At 52.0% G+C, this 18,605-nt stretch overlaps 9 protein-coding genes across 9 annotated transcripts; 4 read left to right on the top strand and 5 right to left on the bottom strand.

Annotated features, from left to right (window-relative positions):
• Positions 1–123: 123 nt before the first annotated feature.
• CABS01_11697 (glycosyltransferase family 28 domain-containing protein) lies at positions 124–3,058 on the top strand (the record flags this gene model as incomplete). The annotated part of the gene is made up of 3 exons (XM_060545051.1): positions 124–998; positions 1,060–2,771; positions 2,868–3,058. The coding sequence occupies 3 exons, from the start codon at positions 124–126 to the stop codon at positions 3,056–3,058; spliced, it is 2,778 nt and encodes a 925-aa protein (XP_060397466.1).
• Positions 3,059–3,861: 803 nt separating this feature from the next.
• On the top strand, positions 3,862–6,621 carry CABS01_11696 (uncharacterized protein; the record flags this gene model as incomplete). The annotated part of the gene is made up of 2 exons (XM_060545050.1): positions 3,862–5,661; positions 5,713–6,621. 2 exons carry the CDS (start codon positions 3,862–3,864, stop codon positions 6,619–6,621), a joined length of 2,709 nt encoding a protein of 902 aa, XP_060397465.1.
• Positions 6,622–7,050: 429 nt separating this feature from the next.
• Positions 7,051–7,602, bottom strand: CABS01_11695 (uncharacterized protein; the record flags this gene model as incomplete). The annotated part of the gene is made up of 1 exon (XM_060545049.1): positions 7,051–7,602. One exon carries the CDS (start codon positions 7,600–7,602, stop codon positions 7,051–7,053), a length of 552 nt encoding a protein of 183 aa, XP_060397464.1.
• Positions 7,603–8,384: 782 nt separating this feature from the next.
• On the top strand, positions 8,385–9,603 carry CABS01_11694 (uncharacterized protein; the record flags this gene model as incomplete). Its single annotated transcript, XM_060545048.1, has 4 exons — positions 8,385–8,423; positions 8,712–8,760; positions 8,831–9,111; positions 9,172–9,603. The coding sequence occupies 4 exons, from the start codon at positions 8,385–8,387 to the stop codon at positions 9,601–9,603; spliced, it is 801 nt and encodes a 266-aa protein (XP_060397463.1).
• An 84-nt stretch (positions 9,604–9,687) lies between these two features.
• Positions 9,688–10,242, bottom strand: CABS01_11693 (uncharacterized protein; the record flags this gene model as incomplete). The annotated part of the gene is made up of 1 exon (XM_060545047.1): positions 9,688–10,242. The coding sequence occupies one exon, from the start codon at positions 10,240–10,242 to the stop codon at positions 9,688–9,690; it is 555 nt and encodes a 184-aa protein (XP_060397462.1).
• A 1,234-nt stretch (positions 10,243–11,476) lies between these two features.
• CABS01_11692 (GDSL-like Lipase/Acylhydrolase) lies at positions 11,477–12,314 on the top strand (the record flags this gene model as incomplete). Its single annotated transcript, XM_060545046.1, has 2 exons — positions 11,477–11,899; positions 11,955–12,314. The coding sequence occupies 2 exons, from the start codon at positions 11,477–11,479 to the stop codon at positions 12,312–12,314; spliced, it is 783 nt and encodes a 260-aa protein (XP_060397461.1).
• A 237-nt stretch (positions 12,315–12,551) lies between these two features.
• Positions 12,552–14,170, bottom strand: CABS01_11691 (uncharacterized protein; the record flags this gene model as incomplete). The annotated part of the gene is made up of 5 exons (XM_060545045.1): positions 12,552–12,748; positions 12,808–13,234; positions 13,296–13,598; positions 13,663–13,821; positions 13,880–14,170. 5 exons carry the CDS (start codon positions 14,168–14,170, stop codon positions 12,552–12,554), a joined length of 1,377 nt encoding a protein of 458 aa, XP_060397460.1.
• Positions 14,171–15,047: 877 nt separating this feature from the next.
• On the bottom strand, positions 15,048–15,359 carry CABS01_11690 (uncharacterized protein; the record flags this gene model as incomplete). Its single annotated transcript, XM_060545044.1, has 3 exons — positions 15,048–15,077; positions 15,140–15,163; positions 15,228–15,359. The coding sequence occupies 3 exons, from the start codon at positions 15,357–15,359 to the stop codon at positions 15,048–15,050; spliced, it is 186 nt and encodes a 61-aa protein (XP_060397459.1).
• Positions 15,360–16,131: 772 nt separating this feature from the next.
• On the bottom strand, positions 16,132–17,590 carry CABS01_11689 (uncharacterized protein; the record flags this gene model as incomplete). The annotated part of the gene is made up of 6 exons (XM_060545043.1): positions 16,132–16,495; positions 16,564–16,656; positions 16,709–16,826; positions 16,889–16,999; positions 17,072–17,336; positions 17,420–17,590. The coding sequence occupies 6 exons, from the start codon at positions 17,588–17,590 to the stop codon at positions 16,132–16,134; spliced, it is 1,122 nt and encodes a 373-aa protein (XP_060397458.1).
• Positions 17,591–18,605: the final 1,015 nt, after the last annotated feature.

Raw genomic sequence — 18,605 nt, 5'->3', positions numbered from 1 at the left:
TGATCAAAGCATCGACTCCGTTTGGGAACTGGATCCATCCATCACATAACCAGCCCAGCTCACTGGGGTCTGGTCTGGGGAGGGCTCCATTGAGTTGAAGCCGTTTTTTCCTCTTTCTCCAATATGGCAGCACTCACACGCGTAAAGTCAAAGGGACTGGGCCACATTGCGTTGGGGGACGGCGGTCGCTCAGAGACGGCCACATCCGGCAACGTCGGCAACGATGGACGCGTCAGAGTGAGATTTCACGAGAATCCGCAAAAGCTTGCCCACTGGCTTCGCGACTTTGAAGGGGCATTCAGACCGCACTCTGGCGACTACGATGAAGAATTCGAACAGGCCCGGCTACGGCGACGCAGCAGCGTCATCCTGCAGAATTTGCAGCAGCACCCGCCGTCAAAGAGCCCGCGGCTCAACATAGCGATACACATTGTCGGATCCCGCGGCGATGTTCAGCCATTTATCCCCATTGCGCAGCTCCTCATGAAAGAGCCCTATGGCCATCGAGTTCGCATCTGCACGCATCCCGTTTTCAAGGACTTTGTAGAGTCCAATGGCGTCGAATTCTTCAGCATCGGCGGCGACCCGGAAGCGCTCATGGCTTACATGGTTAAGAACCCCGGACTGCTTCCCAGCCGAGAGAGCGTCAAGGCTGGAGATATCAAGCAGCGCAGGAAAGAGATGGCCGAAATTATCAACGGCGCGTGGAGGAGTTGTATAGAGGCAGGAGATGGCATGGGCGAACGAACGACGGCTGCTACGGTGTTGAATGCGGATGATCTTTTCGTCGCTGATGCGATTATCGCCAACCCCCCATCGATGGCTCACATCCACTGCGCTGAGAAGCTCGGTATCCCACTTCACATGGTCTTCACGATGCCGTGGTGCCCAACACAAGCGTTTCATCACCCGCTGGCCTCGATGAGTTATGGTGAGGCCGACACGAGCGCCGCCAACTATTTGTCGTTTATCATGATGGAACTCTTGACGTGGCAAGGGTCAGTCACTTATTCTCACCCAGTCTGTGAAGCCTTTCACTCGTTACTGACATGCAACTAGACTTGGCGACTTGATCAATAAGTTCCGCACTCAGACGCTAGGCCTTGATCATATAAGTCCCTTGTGGGGATGCCAACTCCTCCCCAGACTTCGTGTCCCATACACCTTTCTCTGGTCCGAGTCTCTCATCCCCAAACCCGCCGACTGGGACTCCCACATCAATATCACCAGCTTCTCCTTTCTCCCTCTCGCCGACAAGTACACGCCCCCAGCAGACCTCACCGCCTTCCTCGAGGCCGGCCCACCACCAATCTACATCGGCTTCGGCTCCATCGTCGTCGACGACCCCAAAGCTCTCACCCAACTCATCTTCAAAGCCGTCGAACAGGCCGGGGTCCGCGCTATCGTCTCCAAGGGCTGGGGCGGTGTCGGTGGCGGCGACGACGTCCCGGACAACGTCTATCTCATCGGCAACTGCCCGCACGACTGGCTCTTCAAGCGCGTCTCGGCTGTAGTGCACCATGGCGGCGCCGGCACGTCCGCGGCAGGAATTGCATGCGGACGCCCTACTGTCGTGGTCCCCTTCTTTGGAGATCAGTCTTTCTGGGGCCAGATGATCGCCCGTGCCGGCGCTGGCCCGGCTCCCGTGCCCTTTAAGGAGATGACGGCCGAGACACTAGCTGCTAGCATCACCTTTGCGCTCAAGCCCGAGGTCCAGGTGGCGGTGCAGCAGATGGCTGAGCGGATCGCGGAAGAGGACGGCGCGGGGGACACCGCGAGGGATATCCAGGAACGACTGGCTCTCGACACGATGCGATGCGATATTTGCCCAGAGAGACTAGCCAACTGGCGACACAGAAAGACGGGCGCGCACTTGAGTAACTTCGCGGTCGGGTGCCTCGTCGATAAGGGGTACATGAAGCCCCACGACTTCAAGCTGTTGAAGCACAAGCACTGGTATGTCGACGAGGGCGCCGAACACCCTCTTATCGGCCTTGTAGCCGCGGTATCTGGCTTCTTTACGAATATCGGCGTGGCGACGTCGGATTACTCACACCGGCTGAAGCACCCGCCCCAAGCCGCCCAAAACCGGATGCACGCGGTCGACCTCGAATCGCAGCGCCCTGTGCACGAGAAGCAGCCTGAAGAGGAGAGCAACACGACGCGCGAACCCTCGGCAGAACCTAGCGAGGAACCCGACGTCCAGCCGGGCCAAGAGGGCAAGGCAGAGGACGGGGAAGATGGCCATCTAAAGCGTGTAGCAAAGGCGCACAGCATGACCCCGAAGCAGATGAACGCCATCGCCATGAAGATGGCGACCAAGTCCCTCCAGTGCGCCGACCCGGCCGTCGAAATCGCCATGATGGACGCCAACAACGTCGACGAACGCGGTAGACGCAAGTCCTCCGTGGCGACTCTCGTCAAGAAACGGAACAGGCCGACAGAGATCGCGCGCGCGACGGGGCGGTACGGTATTGAGCTTGTCAAGGCTGGTCTCAAAGCGCCGGTGGCAGTGTGCTACAATGTCGCCAACGGGTTTCACAACTACCCTTCTTACGGGTTCATCGGACACGAGGTGCGGCGGCGGGATCAGATTACCGGTCTCGGGAGCGGCCTGCGGACGTCGGGCAAGGAATTTGTTTTGGGAACGTGGGAGGCGTTTAGCGGTGTTGTCATGAAGCCGTACGATGGGGCCAAGAGGGAGGGAGTCAAGGGGTTCGGGAAGGGTATTTATCAGGCTGGTCGCGGGTTTACGTTCAATCTCTTTGCTGGTAAGTCTATCGCGTGTTGATCTGGACCCTTTTCCCACCCAACCGTTAGAACGAGGTACCGTTACTCTGATGAAAGGGACGCTAACAGCCGCGCAGCTATTTTTGGTCTCCCTGGATACACCTTAAAGGGCATAGAAAAGGAATTCTCAAAACACAGGCTTACGGCGCTCAAAGCCGAGGTACTGCTTATTCGATTACGACAGGGTATTGATGACTTCAGGAGGTCAACGGAAGCGGAGAGGAACGAGGTAATAGAGCGGTGGAAGACGTTCTTGTCAGGTCAATGACGAACCTGACCGCACACATGTATACCCAAAATTTCTTTTGTTGTACAACTCTACATTCTAGCATCGGTTTCCCATTGTAATATAGTAGCTAATCATCAGGCATCATATTCGATGTCGGCCATTTGCGTTCTCCGCATTCTACTATCTATAAGCTACAATGCCTTGACAAGCTGTAGCGAAAGTCACGAATCAGAAGACACTAAGCCTGCTCCCCCACAAGACACGTCCATCTACGCAACTTTCGTGTACATTTGACGAAGTCATGCCATGAAACTAATATCTCAACTCCTTCATGACAAACTGATAATCCGAGTCGACTAGAAGGTCAGATGCAACGATGATGTGTCGAAGCCACCGGATCTTAGCTCGGCCACGACGGAAGGCTAACGTGAGGGGCTGGCAAAACACCGGCGATTCTTCAAGTCTCAAAGATCCCATTTTGGACTTTGGAGGCTTTACTTCGGAGTAGAGAGGATATCTGATTGGTGATTCTCTCAATAGTGCGGAGCGCCCCTCTTCTGCCCAGGATCAAGCTCCAGAAAAGCGGCCATCCACACCTCATCACCAGACAAACCTCAGACAACTCGTCGGTCTCTTCTTGTCCGTTCGTCACATCATCACACCGATGACTTCTATTCGAGTGGTTGAAATATGGTGCCGTGGCACCTACGGTCGATCGCAAGACATCGCTTAGAACAAATGCTCAAGACTCTTCTCTCTATAGCCAAGCAACTTAACTCACTCCTAGCCTCCAATCACATCTACAGCTTTATGAACCGAGTCTGAGACGCAGACATACTCCAATGGCAGGACTTCGCGTGGTTGACGTACGCGTCGATCATTATCGACAGCCATACACACTCGGTATTCACGTGGAACGTCCTCAGATCTCCTGGCGCTTCAGTGACGCCCCCTCGAAATTCAACCTTGGCAGTTGGGAAGTCAAGATACAGAAGCCTGATGGCTCTCAATCGGTCATAAGTGCCCCGTCCAATAGCCACGGGATCAGCTCATCGTCAGCCGAATGGCCCGAAGACATCGTTATACAGTCACGACAAACGTACTCCATAGAGATCAGAGCCAAGGACGAAAACGCAACTGACTTCTCGCCATGGAGCGAACCATTCTCCTTTGAGACTGGTCTTTTAGTCCGCAGCGAGTGGACTGGCAATTTGATCTCAGCGCCGTGGGCGGAAGATAGCAAGAACAGCCCGCAACCGGAGGACTTGTTCCGAAAAGTCTTTGAAGCGAAGAGCAAAGTGCGCTCCGCACGACTTTACGCTACGGCCCAGGGTGTCTACGAAGCCGAGATCAACGGCCAGAGAGTTGGCGATTACTTCTTGGCCCCCGGTTGGACGGCATACGACGGGAGGCTACAGTACCAGACTTACGATGTCACGGCACACATTGCATCGAATGCGTCGAATTGCATCGGTGTACGCTTAGCCGAAGGATGGTTTAATGGTCGTATTGGCTTCGAGGGTGGCAAACGAAGTATTTGGGGCACCCGCACTGCGGCTCTTGCACAGCTTGAGATCACCTATGAGGATGGCTCCATTGAGATCGTAGTTACCGATATTAGCTGGACGACTACCCGAGGGCCCGTCAAGCTCGCAGAGATATATGATGGCGAAAAGTATGATGCTACTGCGGAAATTTCGGGGTGGTCACGCAGTGATTCGCCTGCCGGGACATGGGAAACCGTCCAAGTGCTTCCCCAGCTCCCGGAAACGACAGACCTCATCTGCGGCTACGGAGAACCGGTCAAGAGACTGGAATATGTGAAGCCATTGGAATTGATCACGACCCCTTCGGGCAAGTCAATCTTGGACTTCGGCCAGAACCTGGTCGGATTCATCCGCATCAACAATGTCAAAGGTCAACGAGGGAGCACAATCACTCTACTGCACGCGGAAGTCCTAGAGAAAGAGGAATTAGGGACCAGACCTTTGCGAGACTGCAAGGCCGAGGATGTCTATACTCTCAAAGGCGACGATAGCGGCGAGACATGGGAGCCGCGCTTCAGCTTCCACGGCTTCCGTTACGTCCAAGTCGAGGGCTGGTCTTCCACCGCCCCAGATCTCAAAGACGCGATTGAGGCCTGCGTGTGTCACACGGATATGGAAGAGGTCGGTCACTTTTCGTGCTCCGACATCGACTTGAACAAGCTCTACAGCAACGTCCGGTGGTCGATGCGTGGCAACTTCCTGTCCGTGCCGACCGATTGCCCCCAAAGAGATGAGCGCCTGGGTTGGACAGGCGATTTGGCGTTGTTTGCGCCCACTGCCACCTTCATCTACAACTGCTTTGGGATTCTGAAGAACTGGCTGGCCGATGTCGCCCATGATCAAAAGGCTCTGGACGGCGTCCCTCCAATGGTGTGCCCGAATGTGCTCATCGGGCAGAAGAATTGGAGCAAGATTGGCGCCAACGCGATTTGGCATGATGTCGTGATACTTGCCCCGTGGGCACTTTACGAAGAGTCTGCCGATCTTGGTATCTTGAGAGATCAATACGAGTCCATGAAGACTTGGATTGATGTGATTCCCCGGAACAAGACCGGTTCTACCCATTTATGGGATTTCGGTCTGTTCCAGCTTGGTGTAGGTTAAAGAGAATGTACTGAGGGCGAATGTTTTTACTGACATTTCTAGGACTGGCTTGACCCCAACGCCCCTCCCGATGAGCCAATGAAGGCCGTGACCGATCCGCCTCTGGTCGCCAACGCCTTTCTCGTCAGGTCTCTTGACCTCATCACCAAGATTGCCTCGCTCTTGTCACAACCTCAAGACGCCGAACGCTATCAGAACGAAGCCGATGCCGCCCGTCGGGAGTTTCAGGACGAGTACGTCAGCAGCAACGGACGTCTCACGTCAGACTCGCAGACGGCATACGCCCTCGCCATCTGCTTCAATCTCATTTTGGAAAATCAGGCAGCCAGAGCAGGGAGTCGGCTCGCAGAGATTGTCCGCCGAAACGGCTTCAGGATCGGCACCGGGTTCGCTGGGACACCGTATATCTGCGAAGCTCTTGCTCGGACTGGTCATAACGACGTAGCTTACGCGATGCTCCTCAACCGCAAGTGTCCTTCGTGGCTGTACCCCGTCACCATGGGGGCTACTACGGTATGGGAGCGCTGGGATAGTATGTTGCCCGACGGCACGATCAACCCTGGCGACATGACTTCTTTCAATCACTACGCCTTTGGAGCGGTTGCCAAGTTCCTTGTCGAACGACTTGCAGGCTTGCAACGCCTGGAGCCTGGGTGGAAGCGATCGAGAGCGGAGCCGATCCTGGGTGCCGAGTTTTCGAATGCTTCTGCCGAGCATGTCACGCCATATGGAAAGGTTGCTTGCGCATGGAAGTTGGCTGACGAGGGAGAAGGGCGTCTGCGACTCAAGGTCGACGTGGTGGTGCCACCTCTCACTGAGATGGAAGTAGTTTTGCCGACCAAGGATGGCAAGAGGGTGGAGATGGTCGGGTCTGGTGAATGGACATTTGAGACTGAATATGAGCGCAATTACGAATGGCCGGTCAAAGAATTGTCTCTCTTTCCGCAGTAGGGTCGTGGAATCAAGGACGGGAAGATTGTTGGAAGGAGATCCTAGGGACTTTGGTAACTTAATTTCAACGACGTATCACTCCTGAGCTCTGTGCTTATATGGGAGCGACGAGGATGACGAAGTGCACATGTGTACATCTAGAGCATGGGTAATTGATATCGATGGTATACATTAACGAGCGTGGTAAAGTCAAGTGATTCGTAACTCGCAAGCCCTAGACCTGGTCCAGTCTTTCATCGCACGTAGCCGGCTATTTAGCCATGAAGGAAACATTTCGCTTTAAGTTTTGCCTTTCTTGTCCCCGCGATACCGCATAGCAGAGTTGGTGATCCTCATGTCGAGGTGTTGCTAGCAGATATCGGAGAACTCAAAACTCGCAGTGTCCCTGGCCGACCTCGCTTACTCTTCGCCAAGCATCTCCTCGCCAGTCTAGTAGGTGTTGACGGCCTTGATCTTAATGGAGTCCTTGGCAAGCTGCTCGTATCCGGCCTCACGCTTCTCCTCGTCCCTCTTGTAGGTTCCGGCCGACTTAATAATGATATTGGCCTTCGCCGCGTCGGCGTAGCTGGGCTCCCGCTTCTCCTCATCCCTCTTGTAAGTTCCAGCAGACTTGATGATAATGTTGGCCTTTGCGGCATCAGCGTAGCTAGGCTCACGCTTCTCCTCTTCGCCACGCTTGTAAGTGCTGACGGACTTGATGTAGATGGAGTCCTTGGCAAGGTCGGCGTAGTCGGCCTCAGGGGCACGCTTCTCCTCGTCTCTCTTGTAGGTACCAGCAGACTTGATGATGATGTTGGCCTTAGCGGCGTCGGCGTAGCTAGCTTCGCGCTTCTCTTCTTCTCCGCGCTTGTACGTGTTGACGGACTTAATGTAAATCGAGTCCTTGGCGAGGTCGGCGTAGTCGGCAGCCGGGGCGGCGACAGGAGCGGCGACGGCGCCGAGAGCCTGGAGGGCGAGGACGGTGATGATGGACAGCTGCATGATGGAAGAGGACTTGGAACAATTGCGATAGTTTGGGAGATGGACGATTGGCAAAAATGTTCAAGAAAGTCCTCGACCAAGTTCAGGTACGTTAAATACTACCCAGAAATTTGGACCTGCGACACGGTGGGAGAAATGTAACCCCCTTCTGGGATGACGAAAGGCTCGAACCCATTGCGTCTTAACCGATCCTGCAGCTCTTGATTCCCCGGTACCCTTCTAACGCTTCTCATCTATCTTCTGGCCAAACATGCGGGTTCGTAAGTCCTAGAAGGGAAGGTAGATAGAGACGGAGGCTGATGGGTAAGTTATGACCTATCAAGGCCGTCCTCTCAAGACTAGACACCTGCAACTAAGACGAATTACCTTGGGGTTGACGGTTGCCTGGGAGCTCCCGAACCTTCTCTTCGCAAATCTAGCCATTCAAAGAGTGAGAAATCCAAGTAAGCGGGTAGGCCTTGGGCCAGGGATCCGATCCCACGGTGGCGGGGTTGCGCTTCTAATTGTCACGCACACTCGGACTTCCACGATTAGGTATGCCCGATTTCTAGATATGCAACCCATCCCGCCGCTCTAAGTGGACGGGCTTGGCCGCAAAGCTTATGTCGACGTGGTCCACAATATGATGACCTGGGATTTTTGAAGCGACTCCTATGCGGAAACTAGGCCTGAATAAGAAGCTCGAAACTTGAAGGATTGCACTATGCAGAAGCAGGCTGGCGAGATTGTCATCGGCCAATACAAGGCGTAATAGTGCAAGCCTATTGCCACTTAGATTGCTGATGGCTGCGTGGGAGTTGGGCAGGTTTCCGAACGCGGTGGTAAGTGCGCTGGTGACTGTTGTTTTACGTTATGTCTAAACCCTTCTCGTTGTCACCAACATCATCTACAGAACATTACCTGTTTCCCAAACTTCGGTATCATTTGCAGAGATGTGGTGGAAACTGAAATCTCCATATGAAAGTCTGCCACAATCAGAGGGCAAAGCAGGAGGAACATCTACTTCAGCGCCTTGGTTCACACATCGCTGGCCTCGATCAACAGTTTGGCTTGGCTTGACCAACCTGATCACACTTGCGATTCTAGTTTACAACCTCTCTCCAATTCAGTCTCGGACTGACTTCCTACAAAAGTGCACTGAAAGCCTGTCGACGGTTTGTGAGTACTCCCCGATGAGTCTATTTTTCTCCCCTTCCCTCGAGCTCTGACTGATTGAGTACCAATGAAGCGCCGGCGTTTGAGGCGGTCAAATACAAAGCACCGGAGCATTATAACGCTGAGTTCAGGCAGACTAACAAATGGCGCGGTCCACCCGGGACGCACTCGAACGATGTCGATATCGCGTGGCACGAGATTGAACTTGGGGCTGGTGGCATCCGTGTCACAGCTGAGGAACTGAAATTGCTCAACATGACCGACTCACCAGAAATGCCATTCCACAAAGTGCCCGATGAGCATGGAGGCGGTTATTTGGCAATGCTTGAAGTCTTCCATCTGCTCCACTGCTTGGTGCGCCCTTCGCCTATCTTCCATGAGTCATTATGCGGTGCTGACACTCAGGTATTCTAGAACTCTTTAAGAATGGGGCTTTTCTATAATTACGAGCACTACCGATTCTTGGACGAAGGTGTCCCTGATGAAAATGTCTACAGCCACTTTGGTGAGTCTGATATTTCCCGGAAGCCAACGCGCGCGACCGAATCTGACGATACAGACCACTGCATCGACATGCTGAGGATGAACTTGCAATGCCAAGGAGATGTAACGCCCGCTTTGTTCGTTGATCCCCTAAACAACCCGAAACGACGAGATGCTCTACCCAACTGGTCTTCGATGCACACTTGCAGAGACTTCGATGCCATTCTGGACTGGAATAAGCACGGCTCACGGTCGGTGCGGTGGCGCGATGCCGGTCCCAATCCATCTTGGGATCCCAGTGTTGAGGGAGCCGAGCCGCCTTTTCCGCCAGAAGGAGAGAAGGAGGAACACCACCACTCATAGTCGACTTCAGTTAGGGGATATTATCATCAATACAGATGAGATCGGAAGCATGCGTTGTTTCTGACTGTGATTGAGCAGTTCCTTCTAAAGGTGGCCTTGTAGCACAGTGGAAGGAATTGTCAATGCCCGTTGTATAGACGAGGTTGTGTCTGCTCCTGGAACCTCATCCATCGCAATACTCCAGTCTTCTAGTCCCCTTTTCGAAAGTATTCGGAATTTGTCGAGATCTGCGAGGCCAGCGAGGGCATCGCTGTAGTGACGCCTAAAGGACTCCAAATCGTTCACTTCCACAACCAAGTGCTGAAACAGGCTCTTGTCGCTTCCCATCAGTTTCAGATCCCAAAACGAGGCTTGTATCGTATCAAGATCGAAATCAGCCCAGACATATCGCGGGTTCAGACCACCAGAGAATGCTTTGGCATACAGACCGATGTTGCGCGCTTCTCGACAAGTCTGCAGAATTGCGGGAACAGTATTTGGTGAACGGCAATAAATCAAGGTGGACTCGAGCGGTTGACGGCGATATTTCGCGGGTTCATCACAGGTGCGGACGACCAAAGTCCGCGGCTCTTTCGCAAGGTGCCATATGTGAATGCGTAGTTCGAATGGGAGCTCTGAGAATAAGTGAAAGGATGCCATTACCGAAGCTCTGAGGATTCTAACGTGGATTCAAGTGAAGCTTTGAAGATGATCTCACTCGGGCAAGTAAGACGGGAATGGGTCTGCAGATAATCGTTTGCCTGTTTTCCAACACTGCATCAGAAAGTGCAGTGGTCCGATTTTGAGGTTTATTAAGATGCGTTCTTCTACAGAGTCTATTGCAACTCAACATTTCAAGTTTTAATCTCGAGGAAATCTTGCACCACGTCATTGCTTGCCTGAACGGGCATCGTGCAGGTGAGACATCTCAACAACCCCTATGAGGCTAGACGTCGTGTGTGCACATGCGAACATCCAATCCTGATAGCCAATTCTTGTCCGATAATAGTTTGGGCGAATTAGCATTTCACCTCTTTGAATAATAGCAAGCAAGGGTGAGGCCTGATTCCAGGGGCCCTCGACAGGAGCACGAAGCATGCTGAGGCTGGAATAATGCGCCAAGTTGACTGCTTCGGTAGAGTTGATATAGAATTTGACGAAGGACGCTGTTCCCATTCTAGTGCACATGACGTCAATGCTGAACATCAACAACAACCTCAATAAAGCCTTGTAGGCTTAAGATGCGTGGTTGCCAAGAGTTATCAATCGTCATCAACATCGGGGTCTACTACTCTCTAGGAACCACACCTTCATGTGCGAGCCGTGTATGGCGTCGCGACGAGATATATCAAAAATACCCCCTGGCACTTAGGTAAATCTTTGCACGTGGTCCGCGCAAGTCGGCCGAATGATGCCACGGAGCAGCCCGAGTGACAGGCGTGGACTCCCCCGCACTGTTACATGCCAAGCTTCCCGTTGCCCGAGGTCGTCCATATTCGCAATACGATCAGCGGAAGCAAGATCTCATCTCCGCAGCAATTGTGCCGCGCCATGAGTTAAACCTTGACTATCCCAGGAGGTGCGCGAGACGTCAATATACAAAACCGAGAGTTATTGGTGGGATTGGCGTGGGGACATCGCGGCATTGGCGCCCTGCTTGGTGTCATCGCTTCTTTCGGCTCAGTCTCCGCCGAGATGCGACGATGCGACTTTGACAGTTTGTAAGAGAGGAAGATAGATTAAAGACTCACTTTCCATGGCTTTATATCAAGCTTGTTGGCCTAGTTGCGTAGACAGTGCCAGTCATTGCCATCATACTCGTGTCTTTTGATGTTGTTTAGCGTTTCCCAGCGAAATTCCCATTCGTTCCAGTCCAAACCCCAGAAGCTGCAAAATGAGAGTCAGTCAAGCTCTTTCTGTTGTCGCCACGGCGTTCACGACAGTTTCCGCTGTTCCGTTCAGTCCATTCAGCGCACCTCAGATCCGCGATGCCAAGCCGCCCTACTTTCTCCTGACGGGCGATTCGACTGTTGCCATCGGCGGAGGTTGGGGAAACGGCTTCCTCTCATTTGTCGAGTCCCCGGCCGATGGAAAGAACTACGGCAAGAGTGGAGCAACGACTGTGTCGTTCCGGGCTCAGGGCATCTGGGACACCGTCATTGGCGAGGTTGAGGCGAACAAAGATGCGTTCAGCCCGATTGTCACGATTCAGTTCGGTCACAATGACCAAAAGGCAGCGGCAAACATCTCTGCCGACCAGTTCCAAGCGAATTTGGAGAAGCTAGCTAACGAGGTTACGGCTGCAGGCGGAACACCTGTGAGTGAAAAAATAATAGGACTGCATCCAATAAACATATTAACATTCATCGCAGATTTTGATCACGTCACTTACACGCCGCACCTTCAGCGGCGGTAAGGTCATTCAGAACTTGGAAACTGAGCGCCTTAGAGCCATCGCCGCCGCGGAAGCCGTGGGCGCGACGTACCTCGACCTCAACACTGCCAGCACCAACTACATCAACGCCATCGGAAATGAGAACGGACACAAGTACGATCTTGCTTCAGGCGACTCTACGCATCTAAATGCTGCTGGAGAGGTTGTCTTCGGTCGCCTTGTTGCAGACCTTCTTCTCGAGAAGCGGACCGATCTTACTGCTTACATCAGGGAGAACAAGGCTCTCAGCGACAAGATCAAGGCTGGAGAGTTTGCGACGGGTGATGAGACTGATTGAGTCTCGCGAGCATCTATGTTCCAGTAGCAATCAGACCATCAAGTTTTGATGAAGGAATCCCTGCAGGTAGCCAAGCACGTGTATATATAGGGAGAAAAATATCAAGTCTAGCTGGTATATACAAATTAATGTTCAGATCTGCCTCACGCCTAGCGGAGTATTTTCTTTCTAGGAACACAAATCCAGTAAAACATGCCCAATGAAGATGACTCTCTAGATACAGAACGTATCTGGAAGCTATAGCGGAATGGGTAATTGATGTGTTTGCCGCCAGCCTTCGCCGAGTCGAATGGTCAGGTATACTAGTCCGGCACAGGTGAATTGTATCCCAGCTGACATCGTTGAAACCCAACCAACACCGATGGCTTCTATCAAAGGAAGGCAGACCGCAGTTGCAAGACCAGCGCACATATATCGCATGAGGTAGTGGCTGGCTACGAACTTGTTAGTGTCAATGTTTCACGCATGGTCCAAAAACACGCATATAACTTACCTGAAGCTTCCCCATTTTGATGTTGCATGACGTCCAGAATGTAAGCATTCAAGCTTGGAAACGCAGCCAACTGTGCGATGCCTTGCAAAAACATGCAGATAATAGGAAGAGGGATGCCACCAAACTTCTTGTCCAACGTCCAGCCGTAGAGAACCATGGATCCTGGCAACATCAGGCCGAGGAAGACGAGACTGCTTCGAAGTCTGTCCTCCGGCAAGCGGATGCCGCGCTTCCGGATCCACGAGCTGACGGTGTAATCAGCCCATCGACCGCCAATCTGGCAGCCGATAACGTATCCCGCTCCAGGTGCAATGTACAGCAACCCCGATTGCAGTGGCGTAGTAAGATGAAACCTGGGATTGAGCACGTATCGAATAGGGGTGAGGAGAGAGTACATGTTCCAAACCAAAGATGAGGAAGCGAGGCACTGATATGTTAGCGGCTTTGCAGCAGTATCTGTGGGCTTAGCTACAATGGGGCGACCTTACAATGAGAAGCATATTTCTATTCCCGTAGATCTTAACCACTCTGACTGGGTTTCCCCATTGCCAAAGCTTTCTGCATTTCTTCAATGGCCTGAGCCCTGTTAATTCGCTCTCGCGAGACTGATGCAGAGTCTCAGGGAGGCAGAAGAAAACGAGAACAAGTGCAGTGGCAGCAAGTGAACCTTGGATCCAGAAGATGACGCGCCATGAAGTGAATGTTACGACTATGCCACCGAGAAGCGGTCCAAAAGCCGGGCCGACGGTGGTGCCACTCAAGAACCAGCCTAGAGAAGTTGCTCGCTCAGTCTGCAGTCCTAGTGAGTAAACCCAGTCACATATCTCGAGCAGCGTTTCGTATAGATTATCTTACGGGATGATAAATGTCAGAAATGCAGCTGGATCCAAGTATGAGGAAGGAAGTTCCCTGAAATGCCGTGAAGGCCCTGAATAGGAAGAATAGCTCTAGTTGAGGCGCCAAAGCCGTGCCAAGCGTGAAGACGAGAAATAGTGTGATGCTGTAGAAATAGGCCTATGACTCAATTAGAAGATTCTAATGTAAGGTACCTGATCATGAACTCGGAACATACAGAGCGACGGCCGAAAATGTCGGCCCAAGGTCCCCAGATCAATGACGAAAGGCCCATGAACGCAAGGTAAACCGCATTACTGATGCTGATTACATTCGCTGTTGTGTGGTAAGTTTCAACTATCTCTGGGACAGCCGCCAAAACGCTTGTCGTTGAAGCCTGAGCGAGGAAGCCGCAAAATGCAGCGATGGCGGTGATGGTGCGCTTCTGCAAGGGTCTGAAGCGAGAGTAAACAGATACTTGAACGCGACTTTGGCCCTCGAGGGGTGCTTCTGGATTAACTGATGCCATTTCCGACAGGCTTTCGACGGCAAAATGCTGTGCCCGTAAGGAAATATTGAAGTAAGACCTGTGAACCCAATTCTAGAGCTTTCATGTAGTTGATGATTTGTCGCGATAAATGCTGTTTAGCTCAATTGAAAAGCAAGCCGATGTCGGGTGATACAGAGGGACTCATTCCAGGCTCGCTAAGTCACTGAAGCCGATTCAGTGACGGCTAAGCGACCAAGTGATAGAGCCTGGCAGCACCGGGAAATTGCTGCAGTGAGTCAGACTCAATAACGGAGCGGCCTTCCTCACCGGCTGCCGACTACCGGCGCTTCGGCACATCGGCCAAAGCCTTTCCTGCCGGCCGATGACTGCGCCCTAGAGTGGAGACCAATCTTCGTCCGTCGCGCCCTAGACGGCATTTGCTTGCTTAGATTTTCACTTCATAATGATACAAGCAATGGCAAACATCTTTGCATATGATTCAAAGGCCCATGTGGTTGTCCTGATTCCAAGGGTGTGAAAGGCCAGAACCAATGACAAGATAGAGTTGAGAATCCCAAGCAATTACATCGCCAAGGTGTGGACACCGGAATACCAGCAACTGAGCGCCAGGGGAGGCAGTTGAAACGATGCTTGATTCCTTACTGCCAGTGTCTACATCACATAGATTATTCCAGAATCCCGCTTCGATCAAACGCAAAACGGTCAAACAGCCGAGCACATCGCATGTCAGCATTGCGGCTAAAACATCGTGTCTGAGCGCCCCAAGACCAACACTCCCCGGACTTCCGCCAAGATCTGGGAGCCAACATCACGACTGGAAAGATGGGATAGAATTGAGCCACGCTGATTCAAGCGAATCGAACTGAACATTAATGTCGTATGGTATCATTGATAGTTACATGATGCAGATTCCTCTGTTGCATTCCTAAATAAATTCGGAGCAGTTAGCTGTTTGCTCCCGTATCGGGTTATCGAGACAAGACCAACCCCTTTATCGCGAGCGACGCAGATCTACACATCGCCAGATTAGCCGAATTGCGCTAAAAAGTCCAGTTGGGTAAAATTGGTCACCTACACAGTTCTCGGCTCGGTCGTGTCGGCAGCACACCTGACCTTCTTGGGGATACACGGCGCGCTTCGTCAGCAGAGCAGGGCTTGCGGCCGTCGCAGCGGCAGCGAGAACGACGAGAGATAGAAAGAACTTCATCTTGGCAACGAGGCTAAGTAGAACCGTTGAGCTACTGGATAAATTGTCGCGTGATCAGGATCGAAAGAGAAGGGAAATGAGCGTGAAGAAAAAAGCTGCTATTTAATGTCTTCTCATTACGGAACCGCGGTCTCAACTTTTGGCACAGGCTTTGCTTGCGTTTTCAAGCAATTGAAACTTGTACGGCAGCGCATTGTTCTGCGCTCTGACGAAACTTCACGTTGTCGGCTATCAGCCGAACGCTAATCATTGCGAGTCTATGCGTGTACGACTCTTTGATAAAAATCGTCCTCAGCGCGTTTGGGGATCTGAATAAGTTCCCCCAGCACATGTCCAGGTGCACAGTCAGCGGATCTGTTGCTCCAGTCAGCATGAATTCCAGCTCGACGAATTCTCTGGAGAGGATGGCTGAGTTGCTTATATCAATGACGTCAAGACTCGGTTGAATATCACAGCTTCAGCGACTTTGAGTATCCGTTGGTTTCTTAGAGCTGACAGCAAGAGATGGCATTCAGTGATAGAAATTGTCGTTCGAAGAAGGCATCGTGTCGAAAGGCTAGTACGCATGGCCACTAGGTAGGTTAGAGAGCCCATCTCATCTTCCTGCATCCCCCCATGGTGATTTTCGCACAGATGATATGATCCTAGGCCAATAACACGCTTCAATATTGGCAAAGTGGGACAATTCGGTAGGTTCTGCCAAGAAAAATATTGACTGAGACCAACTCATATCAGCGAAGAGGACTTCCTCGTTCCGTTGCATATGCCCCCGCTATACAAGATCTTTAGGGCTCTTCTGCCGTTCGTCTACGAAGACAGACACCTGCATCGTCTTTGTGATGCCTTCACCACCACTGCCGTGGTCCGGAATAATGCTTTCCTCCGAGCCCATCTTGGATCCAAAGCCTGAGCGAATCGCCGCTGTATGTCGAGACTGGCCAAACATCTCGAAGTTTCCTTCTGGAGTGCGCGCCCTTCTTGACTTGCTTGCATTCTTGTTCCGCATGTACCCATCATTGTTGTACTTTGACGAGTTGTATTCTTCGGCTGATGACCCAGAGAGTATGGCCTTGAATAGCGGCTTGAGACATGGTATCGAGGCTGCAATTATCGCTGTGCATATTTCGACGGTCGTCCTTTGAAGCGCAGATTTTAGAAAACGGGGGCTCGTCGTTGAAGGCCATTGAGACTGCCGAGAGCTTACCAGATTGTTATGTCAGTGCTGTTGAATAGGAAGTCTCCGTGCTTCCCATAACCCGACAGGAAAGATATCTTGATAACTGCTGCTATAGTCGCACTGGGAATGGCTGTTAGCGAGGTCGAGCTTCACGCTCGCGCAGAATACTCACAAAATCCCGAGAGAAAGCACTCCGATGACGGCAGATTTGACTTTCCAATTCAGTTGCACCTTCCACATGATTGGTACTGGTAATAAAGCGAAAAGAAGATCGGTGAAGACAGATACACCTGGCAACTGTTAGTCTAGAGACACGTGTAGCCTCCGTGAAGAGGGACGTTGTGTAACTTACTCGAGTTGAAGAAGGCGGCGAACTTGAGATCTGCTTGCGGAATGCACTTTCCGCCTTCAATAGAGAAATCCCAAGTGAACGCTAATGGCTGGCATTGGAAGAAGACGGTCACTAAGTGATATCAGCGCGAGATCGGAATGATCCCTCCATTCAGACTGGAGATTTAGACGTCGATCAACCCACAGAAGTTACCAAGTGCCGAAAAGACCGTAAAAATGATTATTCCCCAGATGACGTGTCGAAATTTTCCCGATGGCGTTATCCGCAGAAGAAACATGCCTACACTAACTTTGGCCAAACACAGCGCAATGAGGCACAAAGGCTGCGTGACGAAATTGAGGTGAAGGCCTGTGACGATGTTGCTCTTCGGTTCGATGTATTGGATGTGTCGGCCTGCGCCATACTGGACTTCGGGAATGATGACCATCATTTCTGCGAAGATAGTGACCTTGACAAAGACGTTTCCCTTAGCTTCATCCTTCTTACAACCTAGTCCGCACCTTCGCCGACAAGCCGAACAAGAGATCTTACCGTCGCTGCGATCATGAAGTAGTCGTCGAGGCCGACAAGCCGGACCATTTTCGCCCTAACCCATATTCTCAAGATGACAACGGCCACCGAAAGGCCGACCAGAGTTCCGCACACTACGAGGATTTCGCTGCCTCTATTGATGTCGGGTGGAAAGGGGACCGAGTCGTCCATGGCGGACTAGCCTGCAGGGACAACCTTGGAAGCAGTGATTCGGAAGTGCAAACAAGACTTCTTGGTGATTGAACAAAGTCTTGGTTTCCTTCCCCAGCTCAAGATGGCCCGCATCAGCTGGGCCACGCTGTCACTTTGTGGCACATGGCTCATGTTTTCCTTTCACCATTTGAGTTATCTCCTTTAGGTTGAAGGCCTGGGAATATAATGATATTTGCCCACTCTCGGTGATTGACTCAGTATCCTGCGAAGAATTTGACACCATATTCCAGGGGTCACCGTAGATCAATCAGAGCTGCGGAGTACATCTTGTCAAAGTTGGTCAAGGTTTCCAACATGGTTCATCTTTAAACAGATCCGCATCCGTACCACACCACGGACATGTTGGCAGGGGTGGCATCCTTCAACGGGTCTATCAAAGTGCCTATCTCATATGCACCTGCAATCCAGCGAATGAATCTCTTACCACAAGAATATGTTAGAACAGGACTTGCCATGCTCGCAATGGGATCCGATGTGGTGGTGCATCATTCGGAGATCAGGCTGCATCTGTACAGTTACTTGCCAAGATCCGATTGCGGCAGCTAGTACTGCCGGCTCAAGAACCGTTGGCTTGGGTCAGGGGCAAGTCATGCTCAGGATAACACAGTAGCAGCGATTGGTAGGTACCAACACTCATTGAATCTCACAGTTGCCCTGCTCGAGAGGTTATTCTCGACTTATTTTCGACGGGGACAGCCGCGTCGCATGCTAGCTGCCTTTTGCGACATTAACGTGTCAACTGGGCCTTGCCAACTGGGTATTATGTATGACCGAAAACTTTGTCCGGCCTGGCATCGTCTGTTCTGTGATGCCTGTTATGTAATTGCACATTGCGCTTTTCAAGCTACGAATACTCACCAACTCGCCTTCACCGGAGAATTGATCGCTGCAGTGACGAATGCAACTAGGCACAGTGCAAGGATTGAACCGACGGGATACTGGAACGATCAATGCGTTCCATCGTGTTCATGTT

Source organism: Colletotrichum abscissum (assembly GCF_030869225.1).
Source record: "Colletotrichum abscissum strain IMI 504890 chromosome Unknown Scaffold_32.1, whole genome shotgun sequence".
Lineage (NCBI taxonomy): Eukaryota > Fungi > Ascomycota > Sordariomycetes > Glomerellales > Glomerellaceae > Colletotrichum > Colletotrichum abscissum.
This window is presented reverse-complemented; position numbering and strand designations above follow the sequence as displayed.